Source organism: Stegastes partitus, unplaced genomic scaffold (genome assembly GCF_000690725.1).
Source record: "Stegastes partitus isolate 25-593 unplaced genomic scaffold, Stegastes_partitus-1.0.2 Scaffold723, whole genome shotgun sequence".
In the NCBI taxonomy this organism is placed as follows: Eukaryota; Metazoa; Chordata; class Actinopteri; family Pomacentridae; genus Stegastes; species Stegastes partitus.
In genome coordinates, this window is record NW_007578454.1 from 253,829 (window position 1) to 276,200 (window position 22,372).

The 22,372-nt window shown below is 40.6% G+C and overlaps 1 protein-coding gene across 1 annotated transcript in view; it reads right to left on the reverse strand.

Moving 5' to 3' along the window:
- Nucleotides 1-1,365: 1,365 nt before the first annotated feature.
- The window catches only part of LOC103364157 (opsin-5-like), a 69,285-nt gene continuing 48,278 nt past the window's right edge, over nucleotides 1,366-22,372 (reverse strand). The window contains exons 2-6 of the mRNA XM_008291183.1: nucleotides 15,435-15,522; nucleotides 15,176-15,338; nucleotides 12,870-12,997; nucleotides 2,038-2,372; nucleotides 1,366-1,930 (exon numbers count right to left, since the gene is read on the reverse strand). Coding sequence (XP_008289405.1) covers nucleotides 1,430-1,930; nucleotides 2,038-2,372; nucleotides 12,870-12,997; nucleotides 15,176-15,338; nucleotides 15,435-15,522 — 1,215 coding nt within the window. The 3' untranslated portion in view covers nucleotides 1,366-1,429. The remainder of the gene's footprint in view (nucleotides 1,931-2,037; nucleotides 2,373-12,869; nucleotides 12,998-15,175; nucleotides 15,339-15,434; nucleotides 15,523-22,372) is intronic.

Sequence of the window (22,372 nt, forward strand, 5' to 3'; positions counted from 1 at the left end):
GCTTGTTTCTTGAATTGTCAGACTTAATTACAGAGATGGTGATGTGTTTTCTAATGTCGGTAATAGCCTTGGTGGGCACAGAACTAATAAAAATCATCACAAAAAACAAGACCAATGGAGAAAAAGAGAGAGAATTAGCCATCTAATGGGCAACGTCTGACTACTGTAGCTGTCTTTGGTATGTTTACATAGCCCCCTGTCTGCACACGATTAACCTCCTGCCTTCCTCACATTACAGATGGTAATACGTGCACACAGCTCCCTCTTCTTTCTTATCATCACACCTGTCCAGCTTTCTGTGTAGCACCTACAGAACTTTCATTAACATCCAGTAATTACTATTAGTGTATCCACTGTGTATATTTGCCAGGATTTCATGTGAGAAAAAAAAATCTGTTTCAGTATTACACCACAAATGTTTAACTAATTAAAAAAAAAAAGCTTATTTCACATTGTGGTATTCATAAACTGTAAAAAAAAACCCATCCAAAGACAAGGTCTCCACACAGAGTATTTTGAGAGCGAGTAGAGCTTATTGAGCATTACAGATAGCCATATGAAGTCCTGCTACCTGGTCTTCTGCTTCTATAATTTAGTCGTGCTTTTTGTCCTGGACAGAGGCGACTGTACACATGATTAGACAAATCTGGCTTCCCTCAATTCGATACTCAAAATGTCCACCTTTAGAACGATAACGGGGGCTCAAAAGGTCAAACTCTTCCCTAAGTGCTTTACTTTGCATCTCCTAAGGGGCCTAGTTTATAAAAAGGAATGTAGAGGTTGACACACTGTAGTTAAATTAACTGGGGGTTTTGAAAGCTAAATTTATCTTCACAAATGAGCAGACAGCACTAATATCCTATTAGATAACAACAGCAAGCAACCCTGTGGTCCTTCAATTTGAGGCATGCATAAATAAATACCTGTCAGATCAAGTACACCATCATATACAGTACTTGTAACAAACACATAAAAGGTAGTTTAGAGAGTAGAAAGTTTCAGTATCAGTTCCTCCCTCTAAATCCAGCGTAAATTGATTTGCATTAGGACTCCTTAGTCTTGCTTGATGCTGATCAATCAAAGTGATCACATAGTTATTGACATTTGTTAATTTGACCTGACGATATATTGATGTACACATCTGTGAACTGTTTGGCTTGCTTATCCTCCTGTATTGGCTTTTAAATACATTGTTGTGTGTGTGTTGTTGTTTTTTTTTGGCAGTATCACATATTTGAGGCATGAAACAAGTTTTAAACTTTTTTTCTTCTTCAGTCTTGATCCTTTTAGTTTTTAATTACATTTTCTCTTTTCCCTATCGTGCACTTAGTGTCTTTCAGTCTTTTTTTTTTTTAACCATGTTTTTCTCCATTCTTGTTAGTTTTTTTTTTTTTTTTTAACTTCTCATTTTCAAGCTGTGTTTGTTTCTCTAGAGGAAATCACTCTGCATCTCATTGGAGAGCTGACTGACAGCCACCTCGCTGTGCTGAGATCCTTGAAGGATCCTGACAGTTTGCTGGGGGCTGTAGTCTGTACAGTGCCCTCTGGTACCGGTGGCTGTTTCAGGGCAAGGACAATGTCTGCAGGTCCTGTGGTTATCCGGCAGCCCATTGGACAACCTTGTAGAATTGCACTCTTCTTTGTGATGAGATTGCCTGCACGTTCCCTTCTGTGCAGAGCTGTGCTGGCACAGACATCCACAGAGTGTCCTTCTGCACTGGGCTATATCCCGACACAGGGACTTGCGGAAATTGGGCTTGAAGACCAGATAGACAATAGGGTTGTAAAGGGTGGAGGACTTGGCAAAGATAGCTGCCAGGGCAAAAGCCATAGGTGGCACAGTTGTTGGGTTACCAAATGCTGCCCACATGGACACAATAGCATACGGACTCCATGCTGTCAGGAAACCGATGCAGACTGCCACAGAAAGCTGAAAAGAGACACAACAACACACAAAGGACGTTTGTCATGTGGAAAATTCATGTGGAAAATAACACATAATATATTTAAGCTTGAAACGTGAGCCTATGCATTTACCTTAACAATAAGTGCATGTGCATTGGTGATCTTGTTCTGTGGGGACATATGCTGCTGCACAGCCTGCCGAGAGCCCCGGACAGTCAGCAGGATGAACGTGTAGGACAGAAAGATGACAGTGCAGGGCACGATGTAACAGAAGAAGAAGAGGCAGATGATGTAGCTCATAGCTGCGCGATTCTGGCTGGGTGCATGCCAGTTGATGCAGCACGCTGTGCCGTAAGGCTCAGCCCCATACTCGCCCCAGCCCGACAGGGGACCTACAGCAAACGCTCCAGCGTAGCACCAGATGCAGGCAACCAGCAGGCAGGCATGGCAGTATGAGAACTTGTTACCTGAAAAAGAATGGAAGAGGGTAGAGACAGAGGAAAAGAGTTTGGGGATTGATTACTGACAGATGAGGACATAAAGGAAGGATACAAAAACAACAGCATAGCAACAATATGCCAGTGAAGCATATTGAGTCTTGTTACCCGATGCTGATAACAGGCAAGGAGTGAGGAGGAGAAAAAGAGGAAGACGGACGGAGGAGGAAGTGGAGAGATATCGTCCAGTAAGTGATGAATAGCTTGACAAGAAAATTTCCTAGGATGGACAGGTAGCTTTGACATGGAACATAAACTGCTGTGCAAATAAAAATCAAGATAAATTTATCTTATCCTGTTTTCCGGCCAATGCCTGCTTTACCTCAGGCGTGTTCCACTAAAGGATCACATGGTTCACAGGGAAGCACATGTGAAGTTAATAATGTTCATAATGCCAGCAGCCCGAACATAAATATTATTCTGCTCGTACAGAGAGGAGCTGCGCACCATGTTTGCTTTGGGCCAACACATGTGAGGAAAACCACTTGAGAAACAAAGACATTTCCCTGCAGTCTTAAAGATCTGAGCCTTGTACACACATGACCAGAAGAAACATAGAAAGTGCAATTTGTCAGCTTTGACTCTAAATGGAGACATAGGCTTGGATTAAATTGAGACTGTAAAATGCAGTTTTTGCTGTAATTAACCATGCATCTGAAGCCTTTATTCAAACAGTAGAATCAGCTGTAATATATTCCATTCCTTGCACTATTTTTAGAATTCATTCATTTCACATAGTCACTTTCTTAATAATGATTTTTTTATGACATTTGCATCTTACTGTTCATCGAGAAACAAATGTGTGACTGCACAATAATAAAACAAATCATAAAACTAATGGTTTTCTAAAGGTATGAGAAAGAGACAGTCTGCTTGCTCACTGGTTGATGGAGTTGCTTAGAGATTTTTAATCAAAGTAGTGAGAAAACCTAACTGCTGTTATTATGTGTGACAAGAATAACTAAATATGAGCATGGTGCATTAATCATATATCATTGTTAATGGTAGTATAAGAAGCACACACTTGTTATTTTATTCCCAGGCTGTGAATTAGGGAATCCATGGGAAACACTGCCCCAGCCTCCACCACACTATACTGTAATTGATTTAGGAGCGGACTTCTCCAGTGTGCAATCAGCGAGGAAGAGAACACAGGCAGCCTTATCTATGGCACCACACAGCCTCTTCAGCAGGATGTCAGCCCCTCTTACAGTTCAAGCTGAGGGTGGTGGGGGGGGAGGCGAATATGCCCCGTGGCACTCGCTGAACTGTGTGGTGCTAAGGAAGGGGGTTAGTTAGCCATTTCAGATGGTTTTTATCTGATGTTAAGGATCCCTTCACAGATCAGAAACTCCAGCTATCCAGCATGAAGGATTCGACCTGAGCTCTTGTTATACGGAGAGCTGAACTCAATTTTGAAGAAAAGCCCTTAGATATGTGCTCCTACTTTTTGAATAGGAGTGCACCAAATATTTTTTTTCCCCTCCTGATCAATTCCAGCATCGCAACTGCGAGGGAGTGTCCGCACATGTCAACTGCTGACCTGATACCAGCTCCTCTTTGTTCTCAGATCTAGAATCTGTATGCCTGGAAACCATTCATCCATTATCTATACACCGCTTAATCCTCACTAGGGTCGCGGGGGGCTGGAGTCTATCCCAGCTGACTTTGGGTGAAGGCAGGGGACACCCTGGACAGGTCACCAGTCTATCACAGGACTACACTTAGAGACAGACTAACATTCACATTAATGGATGATTTAGAATCACCAATTAACCTCAACATGCTTTTGGACTCGTGGGAGGAAGCTGGAGAACCCGGAGAGAACCCACGCTGCATGGAGAGAACATGCAGGTGTCCTCATCGAGATGCAAACCGGTGACCTTCTTGCTGCGAGGCAACAGTGCTACCAACTTCAGCAGCTCCCTGGAAACCATTAAAAAAATATTTCATACTAAGCTAAATAAGGTTTCCATGGCACAAAAATGTTTGGGGTGAGCTGTGACTGGCTCAGTAAATGATTCAGGTATTGTTTTTGGTAGTGGAAAGAAAAAAGTATCAGATATGTCACTGAAAAAAATATGTACACATCTGTTTAAAGGTATAATCCTTTAGATTGTTGTAGAAACAAGCCATGTTTTTGATACTTTTCATAGTGGCTATTTCTTGTCATTTCTGCAGTGGCCTTTTACCATGTGTTCTGAAACTATGCTGCCTCTCACTTGAGTAGTTTTTAGTCTCACATTGCATTCAGAATGCCTCCAGATGAAATCAGTACTCTTTCATTTTGAAACCCTTTCTCACTTCATGCAAATCAATTATTCCAGATCATACACAAACACCAGAACTTGAAGACAGAGCTCAACCTAAAGTTCTACCTGCAGGTTAAACTGGTACTGTCCACCAGAGCCAAGTCTACGGCTGACCGAGAAATATGACTTTCTGATGTCCTGCATCACATCATGCTGACCAGGGGAGTGGGAGTGAATGAACCCAGTTGCACAGTAACCCCCCGTAAGGGACGCTATAAGAAGTAAAGCCTGCAAGAAGGTAGTGACGACTATATTGGCTAATGTCATACCTGTCATTCTGTTGGTGGGGGCCTTTTGACAGGGTTGTGTCAGATAGATTTGAGAGTGAAAGCACAAATCTGAGAGCAGCAGTCATGTTTTTGATTAAAGATGGCAAAGCACTTCCATACACTGTGTCAAGGTGTCCTGTCATGTTGTGGCTTCTGGACATTATCAACAGATCCTTTCAATGGGTTGTAAGATGGATTGGGCTCGTCCTGGTGCATCCCACTGATGCTTGATCAGATTGATGTCTGTGCAGTTTGTTGTATTTTTAAATTGTTCACTTTCTGTGGTGTGGCTGAGCTTAATGTTATGTTGGGGGAGGCTGCTGTGAAAGTAAGATCTACATGAAAGCCAAGACCCAAGGTTTCCCAGCAGAGGATTGCATTGTCAACAACACGATCAATGTTCACGTCAGCTCCCAGTGGTTTTAATTTTGCAGCTGATTGATGTAAGTCTCATGAGAACTTTTTTTTTTTTTTTTTTTTTGTGAGCCACAGTTAACCTCAGCAGATGCAACACAAGATTACAAGATTGAAAATGCTTGACTGTTTTCTTTTCTAACTTGTGGCCTCAGTTACCTTCTGTTGATGCTATTGGCATAAACACATTCCAAACACATTCTGTGAATGTTTGAATGGATATGGACAAAATAATATAAACTTTTTTGGTTGATAATTGTATTTCAAATGAAGATTTGGCCATATTTTAGACAAACTTCCTAAATGCAGATAGTTAAATTCTCTAAGAGAAGAGATTATGTTATCAATACCATTTGCTTGTTTGTCTGTTAGCAGGATTGGCAAAAACTGATAAGCTGATTTTCATGGAACTCGTAGGAAGTGGAGCATGGGCAATGTAAGAACCCTGATCTGGTTTGCAGTCTCACATATCATTGAAGAATGACCTGCTGCTCATGGCTCATGGTCTTTATTGCCAAAATATTGCACAAGCTCGTCTGAAACAAATGTTGCTGCTCATCTGCAGTAACTGTCTGGATTAAGGATGATGTGGTGTTTCCTGTATTGGTTTTGTTTGTAGGAATCTGCTTGCTTGTTCAACAAGGAGGACTGTCTGTTGGTCTGTTTTACTGTATAAACTAGTTTAGAGGCAAGAGGACAGCACATTTGTACAAGGTTCCTTGCAGGGAAGTCTCATAAAAGTGTAATTATATGTGTTCATTTGCATTTCAAACACTTTTATTTGTGAGGCTTGTAGTCTCCTGGGCTTTATACTCTGCATTACAGACTGTGTTCCACTGGAAAACAGACAAGAGGAGCTCTTTAAAAACACAGCCTTCAATTAGAGTGTACCTATTAGCTTCAATCGTTAAACCTACAAGAGCATGGAAAACATTTCTGCCTCTGTTCCAGCTGGATGTAGTCAAAGCCCGTATCAGCTTAAATGTGACATGTAAGTGGTGTTTGCTGTTCATCCGATCTATACAGTCTCCCTCTGTGTTTCATAACCCATCCAGAGTGACAGCACCACATTTTTTAGGTCTTCTGTTCTGTCCTACTGTTTCTTGTTGTGTTGATTTTTCTCTTGACCAAATCTGCTTTCCCCATTATAGTAATCATGCTCCGTAAGGGCATGTTTTACCTTGTGTATCAAGCGCTACAGATTCGATTGATACAGTATGCACCAGACCGCCTCTGTTCTGTGTACCCCTGCAGTGTGTATGCGCGAGTGTGAGTGTGTGAAGCATATAAATGGGAACGGCCCAGGATTCTGCACACCAGGATGCAGATTCCTGAAGTGAAGAATCTGTGCTGCTTAGTACAACGGTGCACCCATTCGTTGAGTAAGGACTGTTTTGATTTGGATGTTTTTACAGTTTCTTTCAACTGACACCAATTCATACATATTTCATAGTAAATGTTCCGAAATTAATTCAGATTTTTGTGTTATGAATTCTGGCTAACCGCTGTTATCACATTTTTACAAAAAGACAAACCCCTCCAAAACCCCATCTCCCCGAAAAAACGCAGTAGGATGTTTTAATGAGCAAATTAGAAGTGAATGATGAGTCTTGACAAAAAACTGAATTGAATTAACTTCCTGGAAAAAAACTGATATAGAAACATGCAGCCAACTGAAGTGTCTGGAAGTGCCAACGGTGTATCTTAAAAGCGACAGCTCGACTGTGTGCGGTGCTGAGAGATTTGGCTTAGACACAGACAATCATGTAAATAAATCCTCAATGGCTACAGTGGCAGAAAGATTAATTATGCTCTTTAACAATGTGCTGCTTGAACAGTTCTCAGTCATATCAGTGTTCACATGCTCAAACAGGGAAAGACAGGGGAGGTAATGCTCAGTGAAACAGCGTGATAACTGAGGTGTCTCAGATTTCCTCTATAATTACAGTGTGTGAAAGGTTTCATTTTGTTTTTTTACATTAAACATTTTGAGGCCTGGGCTGCAGGGTGGCTCGCTTGTTAGCTCCCTTGGCTCACAGCTAAAAGATCTCCGGTTTGTGTCCCAGTTAGGATGTCTGGGTAGAGTTTGCATGTTCTCCCAGTGCAGTGTGGATTCTCATCAGGTTCTCTGGCTTCCTCACACAAGTCCAAAAACATGCTAAGAGACATTGATAATTCTAAAAAAGTGTCCATAGATGTGAATGTGAGTGTCGGTCTCTAACTCTAACCCTAGCACAGACAGACAACCGCGACAGGGCCACCCCGGCCCCCACCCTCACCCAGAGGCAACAGAAACAAACCCCACACCACCATAACCAGAGTGAAGGGTAAGGGGGATAAAGAAAAGAGAGAGACGGAGTCCTTCACTCAGGGTCAAGGCAGTTGCAGTGTTTCATTTGTGTGAATATCAGAGTTTCCTTGTACTGTCCCATAAAACCCTTGGTTACCATGGTTTCAAGAGGTAATAGTGCCATCTGATTATATAGATTTGTCGGAGTAAAACTTCAAAAAAAATAAATAAAAGAGGAAGAAAGTGAACTAAATGCGAGTGGAAAAGTGAGCATTGCATAAGGTTAACCTGAAATTAAAATCAATTCAGAACTGTCAGTAATTAACAGGCCCTCTTTAATACCTGCCCTTGAATAACATTGGAATTTATTTGCATGATAAAATTTATATTTCTACTGAATATGCAACTGTTACCATGAAGTAAAGAAAAATGTCTACAGGCTAAGCATGAATTTTTTTCAATAACACTTCATTAAAAAGTAACTTCCTTGCTACCTTTGTCCTCTGTTTTGGTTCTGTTCGTGTATCATTTTTTCAAACTACTGAAAATTTTTGCATTTTTGGAACTTGTACATACTTATGTTGACCACATTCAATTAGTCTCAGGACAGATTTGTTAAGTGGTCGTGTTTCTTTCACACACTCGGAATGTTTTACGAGTGCTAATTAGCAAATGCCACATTCCAGCTGGAGTAACTGAAAGCTTTGTTTTTATTAGTGACCAAAAAGAATTTAATTATTTCACTATTTATTTTCTGTCCCCTGTATGGGAGCTTTTACCTAAGTTGCAGATCTTTGGAATGTGGGTGAAATCCAGTGCAAACCCACACAAACAGAAGGACTCCCACATAGACTTGGGTTCAAACACAGGTCCTTCCTGACGCAGGGCAACAACACTGACTGCCGGGTAGCCTTTCTCCACAGAGGGTCGGCTTGCATAACATTTAACACAACAACTACATTGTTTGTCTTCAATGTTTCCCCTCAGTGAAAGTCTTTTATTTATTTATTTCATCATGTCATCATGTACATATGGTGTTTTCTTATGATGGAAGACACATCATGAATGAATTATGTGAATTAGAATTTAGCATTTAAAAAAAGTTTCCAGTTATTTGAGTGACTACTGTGAATTTTGCCTTTTCTTCAATGGAAGGTGAGGATGACTGTACATCACCCATTACTTTGCGGATGACTGTTTTGAAACCTTGAGGGATTATTTTCCTGTAGAAACCCTGTAAATATCTAACGTCAGTGCACAGAAATGAGTTTGTAGGTGTTAAATCAGTGGGAGAGGAAAGTTAACATGTTCATTCTGTAATAAGTTGATTTTGGACAAATTGATGCCAACTTAAAGTCCACTTAGCGTTTTCCAGAACATATCACAGGATTTTCATTAGTAAATGGAGTTTACTCGTATTACAAGGATGTGTTGAGATGCAAGCATCGTAGCTGCTATGATTTTGCTCTTGCAGTCGCACTTGTTAAATCTCTCGTCTGTGTTGGCTTTTGAATTAAACATAATCAGTCTGGCTTTGCATAATAACAAATATCCATAAAAACTGAACAAACACTGTCTGATCAAGATCGTGTGATGGAAACTACTTGGTTTGTTTACCATTCTTTATTTTAAAATTGAACCTTTCACAGAGTTAACTACACGTTAGAAGCTTGGTTAAGTGTATGTACCAAAATGACATGATTAGGTTTAGAAAAATAACATTTTGTGACATGTTTGAAGCTTCCTTTCAATCTTCTGCATTGCCAGGGTGAGGAGTCTGTCCTATCTAATGCATGATTGGTTGGCTACAAAGGAGGTGGGAAGAAATACAACATATGGCAAAGATACATTGATTAGAAATACATTTGTGAGACATCACAAACAGTCACAACGCGGGAGAAAATGTGTTTCTGTCAAAACATGAATGAGAGAGGGCTGCTTTATTTTCTTCCTGCTCTGTTTAGCCGCTGCTCAGCGTGTGTGAGAGCTCATTAATCTGCGTAGGTGAGGAAGGTGTGAATAAAGACAATAAAGCTTGCTTGAAGTCTCTACGCGCGATTGATTTTTGTGTTTGTGGTTGATGATGGATTGCTGTTAGCAAGCTGAAGCTGTTGAAGCTAAAGTGCTTAAGTGCAGGAGTTATTCCTCCTCTGGCACTTTTTGTCATTACCATCAGAAGCGAAGTGGGTCTGACCATGATTTGCATGTAGCCTGAGTGAGAAAACAGAGATGTATTGCAATCAGATTTGTGATCTGGCCAACAAAAAAAGCATCTACATATGTGACTAAGTGTAAAAGTGTAATAAATCTAATTTTATCTTGACATAAGACACTTGAAATGAGAAGTGTAAATGGGGCCGGAGTCATACTTTACACATATTAATAATAGCCCTCTATCATTCTTTATAAAATCCTGCCTTTCTGTCATGATCCTGGCAGTCCCTCACTCCTCACCTTGTTTTCCATTCTTCTGTGTCCTATCTGTTTTCTCCCTGTTAGTATCTGTGTATAGCTTCTTCATACTGCACTACTTTCCAATAATCTGACAGCACTCATGTCCGAATGAGCACCCCGGTCGCTTTTCCATCAAAGGTGTAACAGCAGTCTTACTGGGTTGGACGTAAGATTGCCGAATCACTTTCAACAGGGCACAATTCTGAATGGCATTCAGTTACATTAATGGACAAGCAATGGCTCTTCCGATAGTGTGAAGTGATTTGCAAAAGGCTTTTCCCACATTTTACTTCCAATATTGGTCCCAAAACATCACAGAGATGACAAAACACCTTCCCCAGCCACCTTTCGTTTCTCTACGATTTCATTTGTTGGACTATAAACCGAGATGTTCATGAAAATTACATTTTACTGTCGTGAAAATGAAGATTAACAGCTCAAATGAATGAGACCCGCCAATAATGAATGCAACGATTTTTAATTTTTTTAAATTATAAATTATCTTTAACATTTAAACAGGATTCGTCCGGCTCTAACGACAAGTCACACAAATTTTTATTGACTCTAAATAGGTGAACTGTCACACATAGAGTCATAGTTTTTCTGCTGCAGTTAAAAAATTATTTTAGATTGAGTTTTTTAGTAGTCTTAGTCTTTTATCAGTGAATTTATATGCACTATGTCACTTGATATACTGTCCAATTTGGCATATATGACAAATATTGCATGCAAACAGAGGCTCTCTCTGTTATTGGGCTGAGTGTGTGTGAGTAAAGCAGAGAGGAACATTAAGGCAAAGGTGACCTTTTGTCTGAATGACAGAATGCTGTCACTTTAACAGACTGATGAAGCCAGCGATGTTATGTAACCCGTGTCTGAAAAGGGCATATATGTGCCTGGGCGTGGCTTTTCCGCCCACTTTGCAGTTATTGGACAAACTTGAGCTCCATCCTCAATCAACTCTCTGCTGCATAAAACGCCAGCTCAGCTCTCGAGCTGTGTCTCTGGTCGTGTGCTTCCAGTGTTCTCCTTGTGCTCCTCAGTAACTTTGTGCCTTTAGTTCTCATCTTAAGCCTGCCTCCATTTCACCCTTCAGCCAGACATCCACCTACAAGCTCCGCAACTCTGCACTCAGCTCCTCCAGCTTCTACACAGTCAGTCAGCCACCACACCTGTCCGAAGTCATTTCCTATGACTTCAACAAGTGTTTCTCAGTTGATTGTCCTACAGGCTTCCCTGGTTTCCCCACCTGCAGTCCTCTCTTGCTGCATCACCTGCCCGAACCCCCACCAAGCTTTAGTCGTCAAACCCTCCTCTCTTGTGTGCTGCATTTGGGGCCATACACTGAATTATACTGAAAACAGAACTCACTGTAGTGCATTAGAACAGCTGCTATTAAGTGCCTTGACAAACAGTTGTTATTGTACTGGTACTTTAAGTGCACTTGAATGTCAGACCTTAGGCTGAGCCACACCATTATCCATGCAAACTGTGAGTTAGTGCCTTCTGAGCAAACATGTTAGAATAGTGTTTCATGTTGTTTGCACGGCTGCACTCAAACCATAACTAAATGCATACAAGTCCATGTGGGAGAGATACCTCCCCTTAAATTCACATAAATCTTTTTCGATTAGTGTTGTGACAGGTTGAGAGGTTTGGTCTATTTTAGTTCAGAAGGATGATGCACTCACCAGTTTTGTGATGTTTAGATGTTGGTAATTAACTTTAACGGTTTACTTTAAGTTTCCTTATATGGCATTTATGAGCGATGTAAGCAATAAACGTACAGCTCCAGCTTTCTGAAGTGACTTGAATCCCTTTCAGCAGGTTTTAGTCTGCTAACTTTTACAGATGTTGTTTGTGGTTCTCAAACCGGCAAAAGAAACTGACTGTGTTTTCTGTGTTCAGAACTCGTTCATCCTGCTCTTCTGTAAAATTAACAGCAATTGATTGGTTTACTCTAAAAGCATTGATTTGACCAAACCATGCCTCTCAAAGAGTTATACATTTCCAATAATTACACAGCTTGTTAGTTTCTTAAGTATAAACATTTGGTCGGAAAATCGTTACAAATAATAGGGAGCATTTTAAAAGACCTTGTAAAAATCCACTTCTTTACATTTTATTGAAGAGGTTAGAGTATAGTCATGAACATTAACATGATCGCAACCTTGCCACTCTTTCCTTGTAATAATGTCTTGAGTTGCTGGCCTTGTTACTCTTTTCAGATTCAAGGTTCTTTTTGCCTTCAGGGGAGGGCACTATTGAAATGATAAACAATGTGGTAATCAATATCTAGTCAATCATTATCAGTGCACAAACATTAGGAACACTTTAATAAAGTTCCTTCCTTGTTTGACTGGTAGTGTATAGTTTATGCACATTATTTATATCCTGAGTTGAAAAATGCAATTAAATTTTAAAATGTATCCTGACTAAAATATATTCTAAATGAAAAATATGTAATCAGATCAAAGCTCCCCAATAAATTCATCTATATTTACATATGGTAAATTTCATATGCAGTCATGGGGCAGTGAAACATTTTTCATACAAAAATACAATATCAATACAAAACAATTATATTAAAAAATGTGTCCATATGTTAAAAGACACCTCAGTTAGAAGAATTAATTAAATAATTAGTGAGAACAATACATTGTGTGAATACAATGGTGAGAGTTTTACATGAAATGATCGAGAAAAGTATAAAAACTGGTTTGGTTACCGTAGTTTGGGCAGCAGACCTTGAGCCAGCAGACACAAGAGAGCACAGTGAGGTTGGTCAGACTGCACAGGCCGAACAGAACACCACAGAAGGCATAGACAGTGCAGACTGTCCGATTAAACAACCACCTGAATGGAGAGAGAAACAAACAAACAGAAAAAAACATTTGTTACTGAATAACGTCCTGATACTAGGCAAAGATTTCGCTGCAAATCCTTCCAGTCAATTGCACAATTCACATCAAGTGGATGGGGCAGAGGCTGCAAGGTGGATCGGTGGTTAGCACCGTCGCCTCACAGCTAGAAGATCCCTAGTTGGGATCTGGGGATCTGCGTGGAGTTTGCATGTTCTCCCCGTGCAGTGTGGGTTTTTACTGGGTTCTCTGGTTTCCTCCCACAGTTCAAAAACATGTTGAGGTTAGTTGGTGATTCTAAATTGTCCATAGGTGTGCTTGGTTGTCTGTCTTTAAGGCCCCGTTTATACATAGCAGAACCTATGATATCCCAATGCATTTGGGCCTTTGGTATGCCTGCAAATGAAGCTACAAGTCACCAAAAATGGTCATATCTGAAAACTCCGGCCAGAGTGGAGATGTTGAAAAACTCTGCCTTTGCATGTAGACAGGAGGAGACGGAGCTTGACATCACAATGTGCAGCAAAAGCGTCATCACCGTCATATGTGTGCGACCATGTTTACAGTTTGGCTACTGTGATAGAAATGGATGCTGTTAAAGCAGTGCTTGTTTTTACATTTGTACAAATGCTTTTGGCTTGTTTGCATTTTAACACCACATTTAGGAGTAGCTCCACTTCTCTGTCGGTCCAAACAAAAGACCCTCGCACCATTATCACTGAAGTAACAGGAAGTAATTTGTGCCTTTTGTTTTTGTGTTTTCTTCAGGATTATGATTGGCTAGCATGGATTTATGCTTCTCGTTACACCGCCCCTATAAGTTTGGCATGCTCATACTCATGCTCATGTTTGTGTAAACAACAATGCTCTCGAAAACAATCTGTTGTGAACATTGTTATTTTTCAAAACGTAGATCCGTTTTTATAAATTCCCAGCTATGTGTAAACATGGCCTAAGTGTAGCCCTGCGATAGACTGGCAACCTGTCCAGGATGTCCCCTGAGTCAGCTGGGATTGGTTCCAGCCCCCCACGGCCCTAGTGAGGATTAAGCGGTGTATATATGATGGATGGATGAATGGATGGATAGATGGGACAGCTAATACATTTTCTGGTCCTCCCCTGGGTCATGTACAACTGTAGAGAGCAGTGATGCTCTTTGACCCAATACTGCCACAGATGACTGCTATCAGCTGCCCATCCTCTGGAGATCAGAGTAGAAAGCAGGGAAGGTCACGAGGTGAAACAGGTGACATGAGAGACAAAAGTGGCGTGTGTGCTGACATTTCATTGACCACTTTTCATACAATTTTTCTGTTACATTTTTCATATGGGATGAAGACACAATCAGAGCGAGCCAACAGGGACTTTTTAGAACATCCACCAAAAAGAAGTATTTAAATATTTTTTTGTTGTTGTTATTTTTAAACAATTAACCAAAAAACAAAGAGTAAATGTAATTTCCTTAGATTCTACACATTTATGTTAATCCAGCAAATAGGAATTTATGAAGCAATTATAAAACAGGAGCCTATCCCAGCCGACTTAGGGTGAAGGCAGGGGACACCCTGGACAGGTCACCAGTCTATCGCAGGGCTACACTTAGAGACAGACAACCAAGCACACTCACATTCACACCTACGGACAATTTAGAATCACCAATTAACCTCAACATGTATTTGGACTGTGGGAGGAAGAAGCTGGAGAACCTGGAGACAACCCACGCTGCACAGGGAGAACATGCAAACTCCACGCAGAAAGATCCTCATCGGGACGTGAACTGGGGATCTTCTAGTTGCGAGGCGATGGTGCTAACCATCGATCCACCATGCAATACGAATCAAGATCTCTCCAAACTTTTATTTATTACTATTAAAAATGTTCTGCTTTAAAAAACGCATTGTATTTATATCTATTTTTTGTATTAATAAATAAACTTAAAGCTCAGGCTATTGAAACCCTAAAACCACCACAGACAACGAGTACCTGACTTCATCGTCCTTAGTGTTAGCTTCAGCCCCATGTTTTTAACCACCTGCCAACCTTCACTTTTAGTTAATCTCTTTGCCGTCCTTGCTTGTGCCCCCCAGGAATACAGAATGCTGATTGTGAAGATGACACATAAAATGAATAGAGGAAAGCAGAAAGAGCTATGGAAACCTGAACAGTCACTCACATGTGAGCGTAGGCTGAAGGAATTGCGAGTGGAAACAGGGTTATGGTCATGCCCAGGTCGCTGATGGCCAGGTTGACCACAAAGAACTCCGCTGGCTTCAGGGAGGACTTCTTTCTATAGGCCACGAACAGCAGGATCCCATTCCCCAGCACAGACAGCACACCTGGGAGACAGAGTGGCGGAGCACATAAGCTTTGTTAAAGTCCACATTCAAGCGGCTGAAAGTTGCAAAGCTTGGGAGAGAAATCAAATCACCAACCAAAAATGGTGTAGAGCGTTCCCATGAGGAAGTCATTGTCTTTAGATATTCTTGACACGAGCAGAAATGTTTCGGAGGCATTTCCCATCTAGAACACAAATGGAAAAGCAGACAGGAGTAAAGACAAGAAAAGAAAAATCTTTGTGTTTTCACCTTCTGGCAAAAAGCAACAACAGAAAAAACCCCAAAACAAAATAATAACTGTGATCTTACAAAGCTACACTGCCGATACATCATCGGTTCAGCTTCATGAGGAGAGGTCAAACCAGACTCATACAGTCTTTAAAAAAAAATGAAAAAAAGCACTTATTTCACACCCATGTTAATAGACATCTGTTTTCATGATGTATACCTTTCACAAACAGGCTCTTTAAATAGAGAAAATAACCTGCACAGAGGAATGAATGTGTGTTTAACGCTGGGCTGTTTCAACAATCTTCTGTAAGCTGTGACAGCAAATGAAGGACACTTCCATTTTCACCTCTTTCTTATTTTTTTAATCATTTGGAACCAACACACATTTTCACAGAAGAGCAGAAAGGAGATGAGAGAGCAGAAATTAAATGGTATCCTTCGCTTCAAATCACTCTTAGAAACCGGACAGTGATTTGCATACACAGCATGACCTGCTGCCAGTACAGTATTCAACGCGGCATCGACAAGGCGCTGAGGCGATCCTCCTTAAGGAATTCCTGAGTGTAGAAATCGTGAAAATATATTCATAGCCTTTCTATTTACTCAATGCCCTCACCTGTACTTACGCATTAAAGGGAAGAGACAAGCTGAATCACCTGGCGTTAAGAGCAGAGCTGCTTGTGGACAAATCCCCATTAACGCACCCACACTGGAGATTATCTTCAAAGAGGGCCTGGGGCAGGGACTCTGTATCTTATTTTGTGTGGATTTTCTATTTCAGTTGTATGTGGCTCAGCATAGCTTGTAAGTGGATACAGTCCTGCACAAGTGCTTGCATGTATTTGCAGAAGTATTTCGATGTATGTGTCTCCCATGTGTGGGTTTCCATGTGTACTACGTGCACTCATTACAGCAAAAGTCTAAAAGCAATCTACAAAATGCTACTCTGCTAATTTCCCATGCATTTATTTTTTGCTTATCAGCCATTATTTCTGTGTTTTGTTCATACATGCATTTTATCCCCTGAAGCCCTTGGCTGTATTTTCAAAACTTCCATCTGAAAAACCAAACGCTTCATATGTAGTCAATAAAAGCTCGACAGCTGCGAGGTCGAAATGAAAAACCTTGCTCTAAGAATCAGAAACGGTACAATTTTGAAATACAGTACTTCTTTTTTGTTCATCTCACCAGGCCAAGGGAAGATATGAAAAAGATTTTAAAAAGAAACTGTAAACTAGAGAGAAAATAACACTTATAACAATGAGTCAGGGGCACTGATGTTCTTGAACCTGTTCTAAAAACTGCAACTCTGCCAAATTTATTGCAACAGAAATGAAGCACAACACATTCTACAACTATTTTTGTTGTAATAAAAGCCTCTTCAGTGACTGCACCACACTTGCCAACACTTCCAAAATGGTTTTTAAAACCAAGGGTTACCATTGAAGTTGAATATTTTCTCATAAATTTCCTTATGGACCGTCTCTTAGTCTGAGGATCATTGTCTTCCCAGGACTTTTAACATTGTCACAAAGAGTGTCTTGTTTTCTGATGGTACATGGAACAGTCTTGCCTTTTCACGTTTTACAAGTTCCCTCTTCTGTTTAAAAAGGCTGAAGTCTGATGAGCCTTTTTTAAGCCCCGAAGGCAGCTTAAGATGTCACAGCAAAGTTTTCATATAAATGAAAAATGTATAAAGAGTACACTTGTTCTGTGCAACAACAGACTCTCTGCACAAGTGCAGTGTAATGAATGTGGCAATAAAAGTGTCAAGGAAGCAGACATTATGTGCAAAACACTAGTTTATCTGTTAATGACACTTACACAATATGCAGGGTTAGTAAACGTGTGATAAATGTAGCTATATCTCCAGTCTAGTCTCTCTCCTTGCTACATTAACTTACGCTCATTTAGATTTAGGCATGATTAGACATTAATGAAGTCCTCTGTGATTATTATGAGGTTGGGAGAGTAAATGATGTCCGCTGGTGGAACCCAGCGATGAAAGAAGTGTTCACATCATTCAGAACTCAAACACTTTTATGTGCCTCCTATAAAAGTCTAATATATTACTTTTAAGAAATGTGGTCATAAAGCAGAAAATATGCTGCGCTTTCAGTACTTCTCATGCCTTGTGTTACAAGTTCCTTCAACTTCCTGACCTGCAATCTCACATTCACCCCAATAAACTAAAGGATGTTTACGTCTTCTGCTTCTTTTTCTCCTCTTACTCAGCTTCCTACAAGTTTGTTGCCCTTTCAGCATCTCTGCTGCTCCACAGGAATATCTCATATAAATGAAGATAAAATATTACTTTCTAGTTTTTGTCCCCCCAGTCTGTTGCCAAGAGTAAAATTCAAATTTCCCAAGCTGCAACGATTGAAAATAAGGTAGTTTTTGATAAATGATGGAAGGAATGCATTCCTCAGAAATTTATACTTTGCTTTATGTGTGTTTCTCAGCGTTTGGAGTGAGTGGAGTGCAGATGGGAGCTGAGCTGAATTTCCATTAGAGTTTTCAAGGCCGAAGTCAGCATTTAAATATTTTTATTCAGACTTCACATCATGATTGGATTATCAGTACGTCTTCTCCAAATGCTTACACATGATAAAGAACACTCATGTGCGACATTTCTCAGCCTTTCAGTAGGAATTCTTTTGTGTTTTTGACACTAGTATGTGGAAATACTGTATATCTCAATGTATATACTGCTGCAAGTTTCCTGGATTCCTCCTCGGCAGTGGCATATTTATGTTTGGCCGTACAGCCGCAGATGAGCTGGAACCGATCAGTGGCTCAATGTGGGCTGATTAAATCTTTATCAAACCAATGCTCATGTCATATGATTGTGGGCAACAATATCCTCAGGAGATTCGCTGTCAGTTGTTATTTAAACCATATTCCACAGTTGGTTTCCACTGGCACGGGATGATAATAAACATAAGTTTGTTATGACAACTGCCTGACTTTCCCTTCAGCTCAGACTAATTGATTTAGCTAACCCTTTATTTTCAATAAAACATGATGTTATATGGAAAATTGCAAATTTCCATTTAATTTTCATTTAAGTTAGACTTTGCTCTATGAACTTTGTTTTATATGTTGTAAGCTTGGTGTATAGTTTATTCATCCATCCATTATCTATACACCACTGGATCCTCACTAGGGTCATGGGGGACTGGAGCCTATCCCAGCCGACTTAGGGTGAAGGCAGGGGACACCCTGGACAGGTCACCAGTCTATCACAGGGCTACACTTAGAGACAGACAACCAAGCACACTCACATTCACACCTACGGACAATTTAGAATCATCAATTAACCTCAACATGTTTTTTGGACTTGTGGGAGGAAGCCGGAGAACCCGGAAAGAACTCACGCTGCACAGGGAGAACATGCAAACTCCACACTCTCTTGCTGTGAGGCAACAGTGCGACCAACTGCACCACCTTGCAGCCCATAGTTTAATCAGAGCGGTTGAATAAGTTGGGAACACTCATTTTTCAGTGCATGTCACAGTTCTCTCAGACTTTATGCGATCCGTCATAATTCTAGTCTCCAAGCATTCTTAAAGATCTCATTGCAGATTTGAAAACCTGACAGTCTAATTGTCTGACAGATCAATATTTAAAACTATTGTTCTATTTGTCCTTTCTTTCTGTATTGGGATCTCAGATTTTTGTAACTGAGATTTTTAAGAAATCCAATGTATACACAGTGTAGTGACAGATGCCTGCTTTACTGCAAGTTTTTCTTGGTGCCACTTCATGCTGTGCTCTTTCTATACATTCCTTATCCCTGTAAAAAAAATAAAAGCAGCTGTCTGCATTACTCACATTACAACTGTTCTGCAAACAATTCATTCCGAGACCTGGGTGTAGCAACTGCTAATGTAGCCTTGAGCAGAAATGAGGAGCAGGCTGGAAAAGTCTGGTAACAATCCTTTTATTTAAACCGTCTTCTCCAGATATTTTCACATTTCAAACTTCAGTCTTTAGTCCCAATTGACCCTGATACAAGTGACATCATTTAAACCAATTTATCAAGTGTTGCAGAGCTCCCTAATAAGGTTTACACCTTTTAAAACCAATGACGTAGTGGCCTACTGTCCAAAAAATACAAACAGACTTTGAGGTGAAAAATCAGTTGAGTTCTTCTTTAACTGATGAAAATCTGACATTTGGGAGATACATTTTTACAAGTGACAGTGACATCATGGTGTGAGCAGTGATGCTACAGACTGTACATGATGCTACATGTGCCATAGCTGAATATTTACATCTCTGCCGACATCCTTTTCCACAGTCTGCTCTTGTCAGAGGTACATGGGGGCTAGACTGGATTAACAGTCTGAGAGGATGAAGAGACTCTTAAAGTGAACAAGAGGCAGAGGAGGGAAGCAGAGCAGGAGAGGAACCCATGCTCACCCCTATTAGTTTGAGAGGGGAGAAAGTGCGATAAAGAGTGACGGAAAGTCATAAAGTGACTGTCAGCCTGTAGCTGAATGGTAGAATTGAGGCTAATCATTGTAGAGGATGTCTTTGACAACTTAAGCCTTGCTGTCATACAAATGGAACTTACACAGACACAGCCATGCAGACACAGCCATGCAGACGCACACGAGAAAGAAAGAGCGAGGGCAAAATTGTCAAGGAGACTGCGGAAGGTGGAGACCGCTGTAAAAGAATAGGAGGCTGGAACAAAGCGAGGACAAGTGAAGGATGAGACAAATCCTATAACTGTAAATGTCCGATGCGAAGGATTGAAAGCAGAATGATGGAGATTACCCATGAAAAATGAGACAAAGGGACAACTTAGAACAACTGAAAAGCGCATGTCACCTTGTAAAATGCAAAATCAGGTGCAAAGTTTAGGAGCGCCAGCTACAACAGAAATGAGTTACTGTATGAAATGCATTTAAGAAGCAGATTTCTATATTGCCTATACACTGATCCCTTGTGTTTCCATTAAAGATTCCAGCTTGACAACTTCACTTTCAGGCTGGTCTTCCTTTATCACACCAAAAGCAATTAGCCCCGTATTTTTTTGTCTACTTCCCCAGTGTTTTGGAGCACATCTGATAATACAGAGAGCTGAAAGGTTTAGTATTACCAGCAGTTGTTGACCCACAGAAATAGTCGGGGCTAATAATATAGACTGAGTTGTATCTTTTACTCATAGCCGGCGGTATATTCCTGCTACATAACGGCGGTAACTCATAATGAAACTTGCCTCATAGCAGCACATTATTTCAAATTACTGAAGTGTTTTGCTCATTATTGAGATCCAGTGAGGGCCACGCAAATTAAACAAATCAAATTTTCCCGAGCACACTGCTTCACAATAAAGAAATGTCTATCCTACACTTGACATTGACTTATTTGCAGCAAACGTGTGTGCCCTATTTAATCAAACAGTATATTAATCATATTCATTGCACAACAACAGGCAACCCCACCATCAACAAAATGCATTCATGTTTGCTCAAAAAACTTTGGAGAAAACTACTGTCAGAATTTTGCAGGTTTCATGAGCTGCATTTAGTGTGTTGCGGGTTATGGATGCTGAAGAACGTACTGGTTGTTGGTTAAATAAGCCATACAGCCATTATCTATACACCACTTAATCCTCACTAGGGTCGTGGGGGGCTGGAGTCTATCCCAGCTGACTTAGGGCGAAGGCAGGCGACACCCTGGACAGGTCACCAGTCTATCACAGGGCTACACTTAGAGACAGACAGCCAAGCACATTCCCATTCACACCTACGGACAATTTAGAATCACCAATTAACCTCAACATGTTTTTGGACCTTGTGGGAGGAAGCCGGAGAATCCAGAGAGAACCCACGCTGCACGGGGAGAACATGCAAACTCCACGCAGAAAGATCCCGAGTGTCCTCACCGACTTTCTTGCTGCGAGGCCACGATGATAACCACCAAGGCACCTTGCAGCTCTGGTTAAATAATGAAGAAGTGAAACACAGCACATCCCATTCTAGTAAGTGTGGACTTCTTTAGTGCTTAATTGATTGTCTGAGATTAGCCAAGTGTTTGAAGTTGCTTAAAACTGACATAATTGGTTGTGAGGAGTGGATTGAGGGGAAATTAATTAAATCTGTTGTTTTTCTTTACAGTTGACAGAGTGTGCAGATTGTGTCATTATAAAAGTTGGTTAAAAACACAGTATTTGTTAAAAAAAAAAATAGAAAGAAACAAATTACACGTTTACTACCTGACAAGACACATGATTGCATCATCAACCTCAAGGCCACCATAACTAGTCTGTGTTTCCAACTCAACCGTATGCTAGATATCTCTGTCCTCAGCCAACTACAAAACGGATGTGAGTTACGGGCACATACTCAGCCAGTCTTCCACAGGTCTCAAATAACCTGTGGTCCGACCTGTGAAACCCCAGTATCAGGGTTAAGACAAAACTCCCCAAGAGAACTGGAGTTTCATTACACTCACTCACACATAATTTCTCTGCAACATTAAATTCATCCTCATTGTTCCTCAGCGCTGTATGCCGATGCCAAGACACTGCATGTGATTAACTGCTGATCGCCTCATTCATTTCCACAAGGCATCACTCATCCAGCTGGCATATATCCTCCTCAATCCAAAACCATAATTTATCACTGCATGCTTCTTATTCCTTTCATATGCCACTGTTATTCTTTGGAAGCACTATCTCCAGTAGGCAGTTGGCATAGTCTCATAGGCATAAAGCTATCAGATGAATAACAAATGACTGAGCGTAGTCTGGAGGAACAATAAATTATAGTTTTCATTATAACTTGGAA